General features: G+C 43.0%; 1 protein-coding gene across 2 annotated transcripts in view; it reads right to left on the reverse strand.

Annotated features, from left to right (window-relative positions):
• OPLAH (5-oxoprolinase, ATP-hydrolysing) overlaps positions 1 to 17,887 on the reverse strand; it is a 74,212-nt gene that overhangs the window by 45,249 nt on the left and 11,076 nt on the right. For both annotated transcript variants that reach the window (XM_073629384.1, XM_073629382.1), the window contains exons 2-6: positions 11,634 to 11,817; positions 7,806 to 7,997; positions 4,077 to 4,191; positions 1,681 to 1,804; positions 633 to 828 (exon numbers count right to left, since the gene is read on the reverse strand). In XM_073629384.1, the coding sequence (XP_073485485.1) occupies positions 633 to 828; positions 1,681 to 1,804; positions 4,077 to 4,191; positions 7,806 to 7,997; positions 11,634 to 11,801 (795 nt within the window). In that variant the 5' untranslated portion in view covers positions 11,802 to 11,817. The remainder of the gene's footprint in view (positions 1 to 632; positions 829 to 1,680; positions 1,805 to 4,076; positions 4,192 to 7,805; positions 7,998 to 11,633; positions 11,818 to 17,887) is intronic.

The raw sequence follows: 17,887 nt of genomic DNA on the forward strand, positions 1-17,887 counted from the left end.
ATTTGGTGGAGGGGGGATTATGGTGTGGGGGGAGGGGAGACTACGGTGCGGGGGGTTGTTTTTCAGGGGTTGGGCTTGGCCCCTTAGTTCCAGTGAAGGGAACTCTTAAGGCGTCAGCACACCAAGACATTTTGGACAATTTCATGCTCCCAACTTTGTGGGAACAGTTTGGGGGATGGCCCCTTCCTGTTCCAACATGACTGCACACCAGTGCACAAAGCAAGGTCCATAAAGACATGGATGAGCGAGTTTGGGGTGGAGGAACTTGACTGGCCTGCACAGAGTCCTGACCTCAACCCGACAGAACACCTTTGGGAAGAATTAGAGCAGAGACTGCGAGCCAGGCCTTCTCATCCAACATCAGTGCCTGACCTCACAAATGCTCTTCTGGAAGAATGGTCAAACATTCCCATAGACACCCTCCTAAACCTTGTGGACGGCCTTCCCAGAAGAGGTGAAGCTGTTATAGCTGCAAAGGGCGGAGCCAACTCAATATTGAACCCTCCGGACTAAGACTGGGAGGTCATTAATGTTCATGTAAAGGCAGGCGTCTCAATACTTTTGACAATATTGTGTATTTACAAAGAAAAGCAGTGCTGATTCTTTAGTTCTGAGCCGGTCCTTTGTCTCACCTTAAGTTGGTTCTTAAAGCCTCTGCTGAACCCGTCCAGGTATCTCCGTATACATGGGGTCAGATAGGCATCAGCACAGGCGGTGTAGCCCCTGGGCACCATGCGGATCATTGGCATCACCTCCGAGGAGAGAGAGACGTGGGTGAACCCCAGAGAACGGGCCAGTTCTCCAACCTGGTGTTCATGTGAGGACCACCTGAGTAGAACGTAGAAAGAGACCGATCACTGAACATCTCCAAACCATCGCAAGATCTTCTCACCTTCAAAGGTCTCTTCTCCTAAAAGTCATGTCCAGATCCGTGTCTTGTAGTACCTACCGTGTGCCAACCTATTTATTTTGTTGTAGTGCCATTCATTTTGAATTGCAGAGATGTGACCCACCCATGCCGGCGTGCCACCACTCGTGGACATATCTAGTTTGTTTCTAAATCCTTATTTATATCCACAAATAAAAGAGTAGCGTTGTGTATAAAGTATAGACCTTCATGGGTTTCATGTATTCAAGTTCATCGGAACATTGCACAGATACAGAACTCAACTTGGAGGGCAGAGGCGTGCGCACAGGGTGTGTCGGGTGTGCCTAGGCACACCCTAATCCAGGGGAACTGATCTGTATTCTCCTCCTATAGCAGCTGAAAGCCGAGCCGCCTTCTCATCTCCCCCCTGCAGCATTCAGCTGCCACAGGAGGAAAACACAGGGGATGGGTACCAGTATATGCTGCCCCCTCCACCCTGCCCCTCTGTTTTTGGCGCCTGCCCCCCACTGTCTGCTCCTCTGCCCCCCCCCCCTCCAACACTGCTGGCTTCCCCTCCTCTCCTCTCCTCTCCTGCTGACTGCTGCGTGAATGGAGAGCAGGGAAGGGGCCAATAAATGTTATTTACAAGATCCTTCATTTTTTGCATGAACACACTAAGTGATTGGTTCCGATCACGCACTGTGTTCATTCATAGCTGAAGCATAGTTAACTGTTAGCTATGCTTCCGTTTCCAATTGTCATCACAGATATGGGTAGGTGGATATGGGTAGGTGGGTGTTGGTGCTGCTCACGTGTAGGAGTGCATTAGGACCACCGCCAGGCTGCGAATCCCACGGGACAGCGCCCCCTGCAGCTTGATCTTCAGATCTTCCAGATGAAGCGGTTCCCAGACCTCCAGGGAGTCTCCTGTGGAACCTGAATATAGGAGGAGAACAATGAGCCAAAAGAGGACCAAAGACCACCAATCCCAAGATCTATTCCTATTGTACCTTTCCTAGAGTATGAGGGCGCTACAGCAACAAGCAGCTGGACAACCCACCATAGAAGAATATTCGGGTATACACACTATATGATCAAAAGTATTGGGACGCCTGCCTTTACACACATGGACTTTAATGACATCCCAGTCTTAGTCCGTACGGTTCAATATTGAGTTGGCTCCACCCTTTGCAGTTATAACAGCTTCAACTCTTCTGGGAAGGCCGTCCACAAGGTTTAGGAGTGTGTCTATGGGAATGTTTGACCATTCTTCCAGAAGAGCATTTGTGAGGTCAGGCACTGATGTTGGATGAAAAGGCCTGGCTCACAGTCTCTGCTCTAATTCATCCCAAAGGTGTTCTATGGCGTTGAGGTCAGGACTCTGTGCAGGCCAGTCAAGTTCCTCCACCCCAAACTCGCTCATCCATGTCTTTATGGACCTGGCCTTGCTCGCAGTCTCCGCTCTAATTCATCCCAAAGGTGTTCTATTAAAGTTCATGTACGTGTAAAGGCAGGCGTCCCAATACTTTTGAAAATATAGTGTATATTTACTGCTTTACAATAAGACTTGGTTCACACTGAATGCGGCTTTGAAATTGCAAGACTCCGGTGCGATTTCAAAGACGCTGGTCAGTGAGGTTTGAGGTGCGGTTTGCCAACATCTGTGAAACTTCATGCCCAGATCTCAATGCAAGTCGCACAAGAAACTGCCAAAAACAGTGCCGGTCAAAGTGACAGTCGGTGTGGCCCCCGATTTGAACAGTTCCATAGCCAGAAATGGGGTGCGACTTGTCATGCGACTTTGATCCATCAACAAACACGTCTGGGCGTTTTGGGATCGTGGCAGAATCACTGCGATTTTTCCCGTGATCTTAAAATGCACTACCATCGGAAAACGCGGGTTCAGGTGCCATTTTCAATAGCACCTAAAAAGGAGGTGCCGTTTTGCCGCAAATTGTAGCGGCGAATCGCACCACATGAAGCTTGTCACCCAAGAGAAGCTCCCGCTCCTTTTTTTGGACGACAAGCTTCGTGCGATGCGATGCGATGCGATGCAACGGATCGCGTGGCAAAACGGCACCACCTTTTAGTTTCCATTGAAAAGAATGGCACCCAAACCCGCGTTTTGCGATAGTAGTGCATTTCAAGATCGCAAGAATTGCAGCGGTTCTGCCGCAATCTCAAAATGAGACATGTGCACTGCCGAGAAAATTTGTTCATTTTCGTTTCATACTCGTATTTTTTTTTAATAGTTTTTCAGGTCATTCGTTATGATCGAAAATCCAAAAATTCTAAATAATAACTAACTAATAATAACTTTTAAATTATTGGTATTGGAATTTCCTTTCAAATTTAGCTGTCAGTGAACGTAATGAATATGAATTTATCCGAAGTTACGAATTATCCGAAATAACGAATACCGGATCTAAACAAATTGAACAGATCGAATTAATAATAAATAAGAATAAAACATTTTTATTATTATTATTATTATTAATTCATTACTTCCATTCATTTAGATTAAATTACAGCTATTGGAATTTCCTTTTAAATTTGGCTGTTAGTGAACATAATGAATACGAATTTATCCGAAGTTACAAATTATCCGAAAAAACGAATCCCGCATCTAAACAAATAATAAAAACTTTTTATTCTCATTATTAATTCGAATTAACGGATCGAATTAATAATAAATGGGAATAAAAATTTTTTTTTTTATTATTAGCATTATTAATTAGTTACGTTCCATTCGTTTAGATTAAATTACAGGCATTGGAATACGAATTTATCCGAAATAACGAATGCCGCATCTACACAAATGGAACGGATCTAATGAATAAAAAGTTTTAATAATAATAGTTATTATTTTTAATATTATTATTATTATTACTTAGTTACGTTCCATTTGTTTAGATTAAATTATGGGTATTGGAATTTCCTTTCAAATTTGGCTGTGAATTTCGGATAAATTTGTATTCGTTACGTTCACTAACAGCCAAATTTGAAAGGAAATTCCAATACCTATAATTTAAATAGTTAGTTATTATTTCAGATTTGCGAATTTTCTGAAAAATGTGTTAAATTTGTTGAAATGCATTAAAAAACAAATTCGGAACGAAACGACTCGCACACGTCTACTCGAAATGCCCGTGTGTGAATGGAGCCGAATACCGAGATGTGACAACGATCGGTGACTGGTTAGGCTCACCTATGAAGGTTTCCATTGAAGGGAGTTTTTGAAGCTGACAGGCAGATTGCTGGAGGACGATCCTCTCCTCCACCTCTATCACCTCTTCATACAGCACCTCCGGCACCCGCACCTCCTGCATGAGAGAAGGCAGACAGTTAAATTCACTGTAAACAATCACCTTGTAAAACAACATCTGCGGCTTATTCTGTTACGAATTGAAAATTTTAGAAAATAAAATTTTCCTTATTCGGATATTGTATCCAAATTTCCAAATATACAATAGTAACGAAATTTAAATTAAATCCGAAATGCCGAAAAAAAAAAATTTGAATATTTTTTTCGAATCAAATTCGAATTTCCACAGAGAAGAAAATAAAGGAATAGAATGTAATAGAGTAAAACAGAACCGAAAATAAAAGCATAGAAAAAAAAACTAGAATAGAAAATAAAAAGAAGGGATAAAAATAGAAAAGTATATCCTAGAACCGAAAATAAAGGAATAGAATATCATAGAATATTAGAATAGAATAAAAAAGAAAGACTATGACCATCTTCTGAAATTCAAATTTCAAATAGAATAAATTTGAATACAACAGAAAAGAATTGAATAGAAAAAAAAAAAATCGAATTTAACCTTCTTCCAAAATTTGAATAGAAAATAATATAATATAAAATAAAAAAGAATAGAAAAAAAAAAAAAAAAAAAAGTTTGAGAAAAATATAACCTTCTTCCGAAATTTTAATAGAAAAGATTATACTAGAAAATAAAAGAATTAGAAAACAAGAATATAGAATAGAAAGGAAAAAAAAAAACCACCACTTGAAAAAAATATAACCTTCTTCCAAAATTTTAATAGAATAGAAAAGAATAGAAAAGAAGAATAGAAAGAATATAACTATCTTCCAAAATTCGAATAGAATAAATTTGATTTCGAATGCAATTTGAATCGATTCGGTTTTTCTGAATTTGTTTGAGTTGAGTTCAATGCTACATAATTTGGAAAATTCTAATAGACAAAACAAATTCCGAAAAAGAATTAAATGAATTTAATTTATGTAAATAAGGAATCGAAACAAAAAAAAAAAAAAAAAAAAAAAAAATATTTTCGTTCTGCACATATCTAAAAAAACAACCCATTCAGTTCAAAATAGAAATGAAAGGCAAAACAATTTTGTATAGATATACATTTTTTATAAATACCTGTTTCACCTTTTTATAAAGAAATCTCAGTTGCATAAGAGCTGGGGGAGGAGAAACGGCAGAACACTGATCTTCCCAGTGAATGGCTGCACAGAGCAGCACCTCTACTCCTCATCTTGGGTCCCACACCAGCTCTCCTGGCTCCTCCCTCCTGCCGAGTGCCCCCAGAGCAAGCAGATTGCAATGGGGGCACCCAAAAATGTCCATTCACATACAGAGCCGTGGGTAGTCCCCACCCCCTTGCTCCCCTTATTGGCTCACTGGCTGTGATTTGACAGCAGTGAGAGCCAATGGCTCCCACTGCCTTCTCAGCCAATGAGGAGGGAGAGCCAAGGCTCTGGGGCACATCTCTGGATCGTGATTGGGGCTCAGGTAAGTATTGGGGTGGGGGAGGGAAGCTGCACACAGAAGGTTTTTTACCTTCCCTCATAAAATGCATGAAAGAAAAACTTTGAGCCCTCAGAACCTCTTTAAAGCCCAGCTCAGGGATTCCCATCAAAGAGCTCCTAAAACCCCCCCCACCCCCCCTCCCGCATGGGATCTACAAAGAATAAAGGTTTATACAAGTGCCTGTGACATCATTAACGGCATGCTAAATCTACTTGCTGTAGGCAGGGCCGGGACAAGGGGTGGGCAGGAGGGATAGCTGCCCTGGGCACTGTGGTATCATGTGAGGGGCAGGAGATTTGTATTGGGAGGGGGGGAATTGCGCGGGGGGGGGGGGGCGGCAACAAGGGGTGAGAATTGTTCTAGGAGGAAACATTTAGGGGGGTGTGTGCAAGGAGTGGTGATTTAGGGAGGATTTGTGTTGGGGGGGGGAGAGTGTTTGTGCTAGTAGAGGTGATAAGATAGAGGGGGAGAGCAATTGTGCTAGGAGAAGACATTATTTCTGGGGTGGTGGGGGGATTAGTACCAGTAGGGTGGATTGGGGGGGAGGGGGAGGGAATGTGTACTCGGAGGGGAAATTTGAGGGGTAGAGGATTTGTTCTAAGAGGGGTTATTTTTTTCCAGAGGGGGTAATTTTTTGCTGGAGGGAAAAGATTTGTGCTAGGAGGAGGGGGAGGGTACTCAGGGGGGAGATTTCAGGGGTAGAGGATTTGTGCTGGGGGGGGGTGATTTTTTTCTCCAGGGGGGGGTAATTTGTGCTAGGAGTAGACATTATTACTGGGGAGGTATTAATACCAGTAGGGTGGATTGGGGGGTAGGGATGTGTACTCGGAGGGGAAATTTGAGGGGTAGAGAATTTGTACTAGGAGGGGTGATTTTTTTTCGAGGGGGGGTAATTTTTGCTGGAGGGACAAATATTTGTGCTAGGAGGAAGGGGGGGGGAGCATGAGTACTCAGAGGGGCGATTTCAGGGGGGAGGGGGTGATTTTTGCTGGGGGGGATTTGGGAAATGGGGGCAGGGCAAAGATTTGTGCTGGGTGGGGGGGCGGAGGAGTATTTGTACTTGGAGGGGAAACTTGAGAGGTAGAGGATTTGTGCTAGGAGTGGTGATTTTTTCCAGAGGGGCAAATTTGCTGGGGGGATTTGGGAGATAGGGGGCAAAGATTTATGCTGGGAGGGGGGATTTGAGCAGGCGGGTGAATTTGCACTGGGAGGACGGGGGGGGGGGGGGGTTATGCTTGGGGGCAAGCATGCAGATAAGTGCTCAATTTTTTTGTTGGGGGATTTTTGCTGACCCATATTGCTCACACATCTTGGAAGAGGGGCACAGTTTGACATGTTTGCCCTGGGCTTTAGACGACCTTGCTGCACTACTTCTAAAGTCAATGTCCAGTTTTTCTATCACTTTAACTAGTTTAATTTTGGGCTATGTGGTGGCAGTGAGGAGGGTCAGACACCATGTTGTGGGCGGTATCTGGTCTTTGGTGAGGAGGGTCAGACACCATGTTGTGGGCGGTATCTGGTCTTTGGTGAGGAGGGTCAGACACCATGTTGTGGGCGGTATCTGGTCTTTGGTGAGGAGGGTCAGACACCATATTGTGGGCGGTATCTGGTCTTTGGTGAGGAGGGTCAGACACCATATTGTGGGCGGTATCTGGTCTTTGGTGAGGAGGGTCAGACACCTTGTTGTGGGCGGTATCTGGTCTTTGGTGAGGAGGGTCAGACACCATATTGTGGGCAGTATCTGGTCTTTGGTGAGGAGGGTCAGACACCATGTTGTGGACAGTATCTGGTCTTTGGTGAGGAGAGTCAGACACCATGTTGTGGGCGGTATCTGGTGTTTGGTGAGGAGGGTCAGACACCATGTTGTGGACAGTATCTGGTCTTTGGTGAGGAGAGTCAGACACCATGTTGTGGGCGGTATCTGGTCTTTGGTGAGGAGGGTCAGACACCATATTGTGGGCAGTATCTGGTCTTTGGTGAGGAGGGTCAGACACCATGTTGTGGACAGTATCTGGTCTTTGGTGAGGAGAGTCAGACACCATGTTGTGGGCGGTATCTGGTGTTTGGTGAGGAGGGTCAGACACTATGTTGTGGAAGATATCTGGTCTTGTCCCTCAGATATTACTTTCTACGAAGGTCGAATGAGTAAAACTTGCCAGGTCAAAGATTTTGGGTCTGGCCTGGTTCCCGATGTGGAGCAGATCTTTGAAGCCCTTGGTAATGAGCAGAGCGATCTGTTCTCCCTTTCTTTCCAGCAGGGCGTTGGTGGCCACGGTGGTCCCCATCCGGATCCATTCGATCTGCTGAGTGTCCAGGGGGCAATCCCGAGGGAACGCAGATCCTGTTTCCTGCATTAAGAAACCTGCATTAGATTTCAAAACTCAGTCCAAACTCTGAAATACCAGCATTAGACATATTAACGCGATAGAATTTTTGAAAAGATTTCACAGGTCATAGAGGGCTCACTTTTTGGCTTTATATATTTTTTTTTTATGGTTAAACTGGATGGACTTGTGTCTTTTTTCAACCTGACTAACTATGTAACTATGTAACTTTTCTGCTTTATAGTGCAAACAAAACATCCTTGGTTGAGGAAACCCCTCCAATTTGTATAGTGTGCACGGAGCTGTCCGATGCCCATGGCCTGGTTTTGATAGGGACGTCAACCATCTGTTTTTGCTACCTGACAATGCCCATGTGAAAGGGGCTTTAGTAAGCACATGCTTGCCCAGGGGGGTGCACCTAAAGGCCTTCCTTTCCTCCCTCCAATCACAATTCTAGCTCCCATGCGCTCCCTTTAGCCACTGGAAGTAGAGTAAAATATCTGACACTTCCATGTATGAGGAAGCAAACAACCCTTTCCCGTTCATCCTGTGGCGCCGGTGTCAGGACCAGGATCCAAATCCACAACTTTTGCTGCGTCCAGTGGTGGCTCTTCTTGCTGAGCCACCTGAGATTCTGGACAGCTCCCTATCTGATTCTTTGAACTTTCTTGCCTCGTCTCTGGTGAACCTTGAACTCCTCCCGTTAACTTCGTATTTGAGCCATCTCTCTGCACTTCCTATTTGGCAGATTAATATGCTCTCCAGCCAATATCTTGCTCCTTTGCGTACCTGCAACTGTCCTAATCTCCACTAGCACTCGTTACCGACCTTTGGCTTGTTTCTCAACTACGCTTCTGCTTGATCCCAACCTGCAACTATTGGTTACTGACCTTTGGCTTGTTTACTGACTACGCTTCTGCTTGATCCCAACCTGCAACCACTAGTTACCGAACTTTGGCTTGTTTACCGGCTACGCTTCTGCTTGATCCCAACCTGCTATATCTGCTGCAGGAGCCCGGCTTGCTCACCTCCTGGTGGGGCGATCCTGAGGACCATGACCTGGTACTAATATGCAGCAAAAACCATCTACACCATCAGGAGCTCTGTTAAATACCAGTTAGTGCTTAGACCCTGTACCAAGGGTGAGCCCACGTCATCCACCAGGATGATCTGCTTGTTTACTTATCAAGCTGGTCGGTGGGAGCCTCTCTACTGCTATAGCTACTGGTCTCCAAGCCTGACCCCTGACTGTTACAGCTAGCTTCCTGAGTTGCCTTATCTCTGTTCCAACCAGGATGAAGGAGATTTTGAATTCAGCATTGACGGACAGAAGAGAAAGCAGATACAGCCGAAGTGTAGGGCCAGCATTTAAAGCAACTTTGCATTCATTAAGAAAACTACAGTGATTTCCAGCTTCTAGAGGCATTCCACAGGTATGGTACATACATACTTACATTGGTCCAAGCTGGAGCTTTGCACAGGACCTAGAAGCTAGCAGTCCTCGTTGTAGTAGTGTTGTAGTATCGGTGTAGTAGCAGTGTTTACAGAAAGAAAGAACCAAAAGGTGAATATGGACTTTAAATTGGTAACCACCAGTAGACCCAAATGAAAAAAATAGAACACTCAATTGAATAAAAATTCTAATTTATTATATAATCATATTAAAACCAATTATATAATATCAAACATAGAAAAGAAGCATTCCCATGTATATACATGCTATAGTCCCTAAAGAAGTGTGTCCTTATATGCACACAAAAGAACCTGTGGGTATGCCATGGATATGATGGACTCTGTGGTAGGTCTATGGAGAAGGTCCTACATATCAGGGCCCTGCAGGAATTCAGGGTACCGAGGGAATCGTTACGCGTTTCGCTTTACAGCTTCCTCAGGAGATCCTATTGGTACTAAGAGATACAATATACATTACAATATGCCAATACAAATGTACATGTTCAAAAGTAATTTATACACAAACATCAAAAATTAAGTATATTGTATATATGGCTCATGGGACAATAGAATTGGAAAAAAAAACACAAGAGCACTGTCAGGGCTGGGCTCAGCCCTTCCTTCTCTGAGTTGGCTGCTCAGCTTTCAGCTAGTTGCAAGCTTCTATCTCTGCACAGTTACTCAGCTGTTGATGATATCCTGCTCATCAGTCCTGCCTACTTAAGCCGTTCAGTCCAGAGGTTCTCTGTCTTCGCCTTGGTCAACATTCACAGAAACTATCTCATGCGATCCTGTTCAAGACTTGCTTTGCTGACATCCCTTCTGGCTCCAGATCCTGCTTGCTGTTCCACTACATTGATCCCTGACTTCTGGCTTGGCGGACTATCCATTCCGGTTACTGAACTTTGGCTATGTTTTGGCTACGTTTGTTCTGTGTGAAGCGCGATTTAACTGTACTACTGTCTCGGCCGGATTTCATGGTTTCGGACAAGCCATATATTCAATATACTTCATTGTTGGTGTATAAATTACGCTCGACTATGTACATTTGTATTAGCATGTTGTAATGTATATTGCATCTCTTACTACCAATAGGATCTCCTGAGGCAGCTGTAAAGCAAAACGCGTAGCCATCCCTCAGTACCCTGAATTTCGGCTGGGCTCTGATAGGTCTATGGAGAAGGTCCTACATATCAGGGCCCCACAGGAATTCAGGGTACTGAGGGATGTACATATTCAAGAGTAATTTATACACCAACAATGAAGTATATTGTATATATGGCTCTCCAATTCTATTGTCCCATGAGCCATATATACAATACACTTCATTTTTGATGTTGGTGTATAAATTACTTTTGAATATGTACATTTGTATGGGCATATTGTAATATATATATTGCATCTCTTAGTACCAATAGGATCTCCTGAGGAAGCTGTAAAGCGAAACGGGTAGGGATCCCTCGGTACCCTGAATTTCTGCAGGGACCCGATATGTAGGACCTTCTCCATGGACCTACCACAGAGTCCATCATATCCATGGGCATATAGACAGGTTCTTTTGTGTGCATATAGGACACACTTATTTGGGACAATACCATATATACATATGGGAATACTTGTTTTCAATGTTTGAAATTGTTTGTTATTATGTAATGGTTTTAATATGAATAATACATTTGAATTTTTATTCAATTGAGTGTTCTATTTCATTTGGGTCAACTGGTGGCTACCAATTTATTTAAAGTCCATATTCACCTTTGGTTCTCTCTCCCCGTATTCATGGTGTATTTGGATGTGGTGCCACATTCTGAGTCATGTGACTTCCTATGTAGTAGCAGTGTTTACTACAGTCATTTCCAGCTTCTGCAGGCATCCCACAGGTATGGCACATAAATACTTACATTGGTCCAAGCCAGAACAATGAAAAAAAATGGTCATACCTGGAATTTAGGTAAACTTGTTTCTTTGCCCACATAGACAAAAGGGCAGTTTCATTTTAAAAAGCTAAATATGTTCACATTGGGGTCAAGCACATTAACCAGTTTCTGTTTGGAGGCAATTAAATGAGAATGCACTTTGTAAAATATCAATTCATACCGATAGCACCATTTCTAGTCAGCTGAAGACATCACATATTGTATACTCTCACATACAGTATATTCCTAAAGACAAAACTATAGACTCCTTCTATAGAACAAGGGTCCTTACCTCCTCTAGGATTCGTCGAATACCCTCAGTTGGGGCATCCTTGTAGTTTGCCGGGTCCACAGACAGCAGCTTCATGACACGGACTTTACCTCCAGGACAACGTGCGAAGACATCTGTGAAAGTCCCACCACGGTCTATGGCAAACTGGAACTTCTCTGGAACCCCCATGATGGTCAGACAATGCCTAGGGTAGGTAGGACAAGCAGGATCAATGATCAAAGAGATGAGCAGAGCTTGGCTGGGATTTCAAAATTGGAAACCTTTTTTTTTACTCTGTATTAGATAACTCTACGGAGATCGAGGTTCTGCATCTACCCAGCATCTAAGGTGTGCAAAAACAGCCTTCTACAGCACTTCACTTCCACATACTTTAACAATTATTACGCCCCTCACCCTCCTTTTTTGTGTGACAATTATTAACACCCTTTCCTTGTGACTGAACCGTTTCATGGTTCGTTGGAGAAGCTATTGTAAAGTTCAAAGTAGCAAATTTTATGCTAGCAAAGGCATATCATGTGCTTTAGCATTTATGGCACAGTTATATAATCAGTTATGAACAGAACATAGAACAAATATGTATTTACAAGGACTGGTAAGAGTTTATTTTGGAAAGAATTGGGAAATGTTAAAACCACTGGAAGGTAAAGTCTCTAAACAGAGGTATCTCCAGAACAGGTGTTCCCACTGGAAGCAGCAAAATTCCTTATTTCCAGCTCATTGACCATCTAGGGGGTCATTCCTGAAACTGTATCTACTATTTTAAGTTCCTCTTTGTTGGCCTACTCCTAAACAGGCTATCCCCCCCCCCCCTTCAGTCGATCATGAATGCCGTTGCCAGACTCATCCACTTTACCAACTGCTCATGTCCTCCACCCCTCTCTGCCAAATGCCTCCATTGGCTTCTGCCTACCCAAAGATTGAAATTCAAAATGCCAACAGCAACCTACAAAGCCATTCACAACTCTGCCCTAAGCTACATCACTAACCTCTTCTCAAAATATCACCCATGCCATCCTCTCCACATCTCCCAAGCACTTCTGCTCTCTAGCTTCCTTATCACCTCCACCCATGCTCATCTCCAGAGACTTTCCCATCCTCTGGAACAGTGGTCATCAACCCTGTCCTCAGGGCCCACTAACAGGCCGGGTATTATGTATTATCTTGGGGGAGATGCAGACTAGAATACTGCAATCACTGAGCAGCAAATGATATCACCTGTGATGTATTTCAGTTATCTTGCAAACCTGGAAATAAAAAGAGAAAAGGGCGCACCAGCCATGTGCATTATCTTTTGTAAAACATTTATTGAGTAAAATGATAAAGGAAATTACTCACAAGCAGTAGTAAATCATGTGCCGTAAACCTTGGACATCAACAAACAGCGAGAGGTTAAAATGATGAAGGAAGCCTTCCAAAGGTCTTTTAGAGGAATATATAGCACTGCTTGCTAACGCGTTTCGAAGGGCTCGTCCCTTCTTCATCAGAGCTCAGCAGTGAACCCTCCTTCAGTAAGCCCTATATATATAGTGAATGCCAAAAAGGCACAATCAATGGATGGGGCAGGGCACATAGGGCTCCTCCCTCTCTGGGAAATCCTCCCTCCTACACTCTTCGCCTGTACAGGTGGATAGACCATAATTGATTAATTAGTTGATAAATAGATTGATGAATAAATTCATTCATTAATAAATATAGTGTAAAAACTGATGAGTATCGCTGTGGTGTAATACAGTTGAGACTCAGCAGGGGCTAACCATAGGTGTACATGATAGGCAGTGATAGATGAAAGAGAGAAAATTATTATATATTTTATATTTTTATATATATATATATATATATATATATATATATATATATATATATATATATATATATATATATATATATATATATATATATATATATATATATATATATATATATATATATATATATATATATATAGTTGGGCGCAGAAAGGTGCAGAGTGGCACGGGATGAATGCATCTATTGGCAGGAAAGGAAGTACCATAGTTAGTAGGCTGACATATATAGATGGACACTATACCTTTAGTGTCCAATTCGATCCGATCGCTGTGTAGCTACAGTGTATGTGAGCGGCCCGCCGATCCTATCCGGATGTGCAGTCAATGCTGGAACGCACGCCAGTGCGTTTGCATTCCAGGCAGGAGGAAGGGGCGGTGCGCATCACTTCCTCTGTGCCCGCTGCCGCTTACCGATGACGTAAGCGGCAGGGGATAGCGCGGCGCCATATTGCTAGGCAGACACCCGTTTGGACAGTTCTGCCGTCTGAAGCGCACTTGCACCAAGAAATGTGACTACCTAGAGCAAAGCAAGGTCCTTCGTAACAAGTTTCTGGATAAGGGATATGACTCCACCCTTATTGAGACTGCCTTCAATAAATATGCCCTCTTGTATGACGAAACTCCGACATATGATCCATCATCCGTCTCCACCATCAATCAGGATACCATACAGACCCGTTTTTCCACACAATACACCAACAAAGCCTTTGAGATACAAAGCATTTTACGGAAAAACTGGAGTATTCTGAAACACGATCCAGTGTTAAGTGAGCACCTTTCTGATGGACCAAACATAGTATATAGAAAACCACGAGACTTGAGAGGTCTTATAGCCCCCAGTATGGTGAGGGATCCCCGAAACAGGTCCATAAATGCATGGTCAACTATCTTTGACCAGAAAGGTAGCTACAAATGTAGTGTCAGGAACTGTGGCACATGTCAATACATGTGGCACAGAAAAAAGTCAGTCACTGGCAGAGACGGTAGAATACATCATCTAAAGCAGTTCATCAACTGTGGGACGGACCACGTGGTATATGGCATTCTTTGCCCATGTGGACGCCTTTATGTAGGTCGTACCTCCCGTCCTATGAGAGTGTGTATCGGCAAACACAAATGCGACATCACAAATACACGTGTCAAATATCTGGTCCCTCGGCACTTTCAGGAAGTCCATCATGGTGATCCATCAGGCATGAAAGTGTTCGGGATCGAATCCATTGGAGGCGGCCTCGATAGGGGTAGGAGACACCAAAGGCTCTGCAAACGAGAAGCCTATTGGATCTTCACCCTTGGGAGTATGACCCCCGGGGGCCTGAATGAGGACCCTGAGGTTCACAAAATCACGTGACTCCGTAGTACCTACTTATGGCGCTTTTATGTGCCACTGTCACTTTGTCCACACACACACACACCTTTCTGCTTCTGATATTAGGTCGACTTCGATTGTTGCATTCTAATAGATCTTTTTCAGTTTTATCGGGTGTATCGTATTTCACATTCTTTTAGTGACTTATGATTAATCAAATCTATCACTAATTTTTATTAAAATGTGGTTATGTTGTTATTGTGTTACCATTATTGACATGTTTAGCATCTATGATATAGGTATCTCCTTTGTTTTTTAGTGACAAGTTTGTCACGTTATACATGTTGCACACAGTAATGAGGAAGGGACCACCTGGCTTTTTGCCTGGAAAATACTACACATATATATACACATATATATCCTTTTCATCCCCCCACCCCACGTTGTGGGGTATACGATGACTATCATGACCACATTAGCACTAAGTAGTCATTATGCTAGTTACTGTTCGTGCCACATGTGTCCACTCCTTCAGTACCATCCCGGTGTATCCAATCATTATTTTTATACGTATTAAGAATAATTTTTAACTCTTACTCTTTTACACAATTTGTATTATTATTATTATTATTTTTATATATTTTTAAAAAAATTCTTACATTTTGGTCTGGCCTGGATTAGTCCTTCATCTACACAACTTTCCTTTGCAACCTCGGTTGTCTCATGGTACTCAGTGATATGGGCATTCACGTTATATGCGGATTAGCATATGGGTTGTGCACCTTGTAAAATTGTGAATTTATCTACACACACACATATATGTGTATATATGTATTACTAGTACTGTTGACAATTTTAATACTATTCAGTATAATATTATACAAGCTATATACCATCCACTAGTCACTATTGGCTTTACTTTTGGTAAATATATGAGATATGTACGTATGTTCACTGTTTGTCAGTATGCAGTGGCCCCTGTGATTCAACGTGCGACAGCCTGTTGAGTTATGCATTGCTTCCTTGGTACTGTGGCTTGCGCAGCTATTGTCTGCAGGGCAGACCCGTGACCTATGTTGTGCCGGCCTCGTCTCCTCGAGTGTCTGCCTCTAGCAATATGGCGCCGCGCTATCCCCTGCCGCTTACGTCATCGGTAAGTGGCAGCGGGCACAGAGGAAGTGATGCGCACCGCCCCTTCCTCCTGCCTGGAACGCAAACGCACTGGCGTGCGTTCCAGCATTGACTGCACATCCGGATAGGATCGGCGGGCCGCTCACATACACTGTAGCTACACAGCGATCGGATCGAATTGGACACTAAAGGTATAGTGTCCATCTATATATGTCAGCCTACTAACTATGGTACTTCCTTTCCTGCCAATAGATGCATTCATCCCGTGCCACTCTGCACCTTTCTGCGCCCAACTATATATATATATATATATATATATATATATATATATATATATATATATATATATATATATATATATATATATATATATATATATATATATATATATATATATATATATATATATATATTTTCTCTCTTTCATCTATCACTGCCTATCATGTACACCTATGGTTAGCCCCTGCTGAGTCTCAACTGTATTACACCACAGCGATACTCATCAGTTTTTACACTATATTTATTAATGAATGAATTTATTCATCAATCTATTTATCAACTAATTAATCAATTATGGTCTATCCACCTGTACAGGCGAAGAGTGTAGGAGGGAGGATTTCCCAGAGAGGGAGGAGCCCTATGTGCCCTGCCCCATCCATTGATTGTGCCTTTTTGGCATTCACTATATATATAGGGCTTACTGAAGGAGGGTTCACTGCTGAGCTCTGATGAAGAAGGGACGAGCCCTTCGAAACGCGTTAGCAAGCAGTGCTATATATTCCTCTAAAAGACCTTTGGAAGGCTTCCTTCATCATTTTAACCTCTCGCTGTTTGTTGATGTCCAAGGTTTACGGCACATGATTTACTACTGCTTGTGAGTAATTTCCTTTATCATTTTACTCAATAAATGTTTTACAAAAGATAATGCACATGGCTGGTGCGCCCTTTTCTCTTTTTATTTCTTTGTTTGCTAGGATTCCCCATCCTTGAGGGCAGCAAGGCCTGTGTCTCCCTTTCATCCATTTGGTCGACCACTTGTGTGCAGGAGTCATTTTCTGTTTTTGTATCTTGCAAACCTGGCCTGTTAGTGGGCCCTGAGGACAGGGTTGATGACCACTGCTCTAGAATTCCCTTCTCCAAACTGTTCAGATGTATGCCTTTTGCTGAAAGCTCTTTTCTACAGGGAAGCCTATCCAACCTTCACCTATCTCATCCCAACTCTGCTCTGACTGAGCTACATCACCAACCTCATCTCAAAATATTATCCAAACTGTACTCTCTGCTTCTTCCAAGACCTTCTGTTCACCAGATCCCCTATCACCTCCTCTCATGCTCACCTCCAGGACTTCTTCAGAGCCTCTCCCATCCTCTAGAACTTACATCCCCAATTTGTTTAGCTATCGCCTACTCTGTCTTTAACCAGATTGCTGAAAGCTTACTGTATCTCTTCAGAGAAGCCTATCCCACCTACACCTATCACAACTCAACTCTTCTCTGAGTTACATCACCTACCTTGTCTCAAAATATCATCCAAACCGTCCTTTCTGCTCCTTTCAACACCTACTGCTCTCTAGATCCCTAATAATTTTTCCCATGCTTGCCTCTAGGACTTCTCCAGAGCCTCCCCATCCTCAATCCATTCAGCCAGCTCCCACTCTGTATGCCTTTTGGTGATCCCTGAAAACTCATGTCTTCAAGGAAACCCATCCTACCCTCCAGATAACTCAGTGTTTCTCAACTCCAGTCCTCAAGGCGCCCCAACAGGTCATGTTTTCTGGCTTTCCATTATTTTTTACAGGTGACTTGATCAGTTTCACTTCCTTAGTAATTACCACATCTGTTAATCTGGGGGAAATACTGAAAACATGACCTGTTGGGGCACCTTAAGGACTGGAGTTGAGAAACACTGAGATAACTCATTCACAATTTTGCCCCGAGCTACATCACCAATGTTGTCTCAATATCAGCCAAACCGCCCCTTTGCTGTTCCCAAGACCTCCTGTTCTGTA

This window comes from Aquarana catesbeiana, linkage group LG05 (assembly GCF_042186555.1).
Source record: "Aquarana catesbeiana isolate 2022-GZ linkage group LG05, ASM4218655v1, whole genome shotgun sequence".
In the NCBI taxonomy this organism is placed as follows: Eukaryota; Metazoa; Chordata; class Amphibia; order Anura; family Ranidae; genus Aquarana; species Aquarana catesbeiana.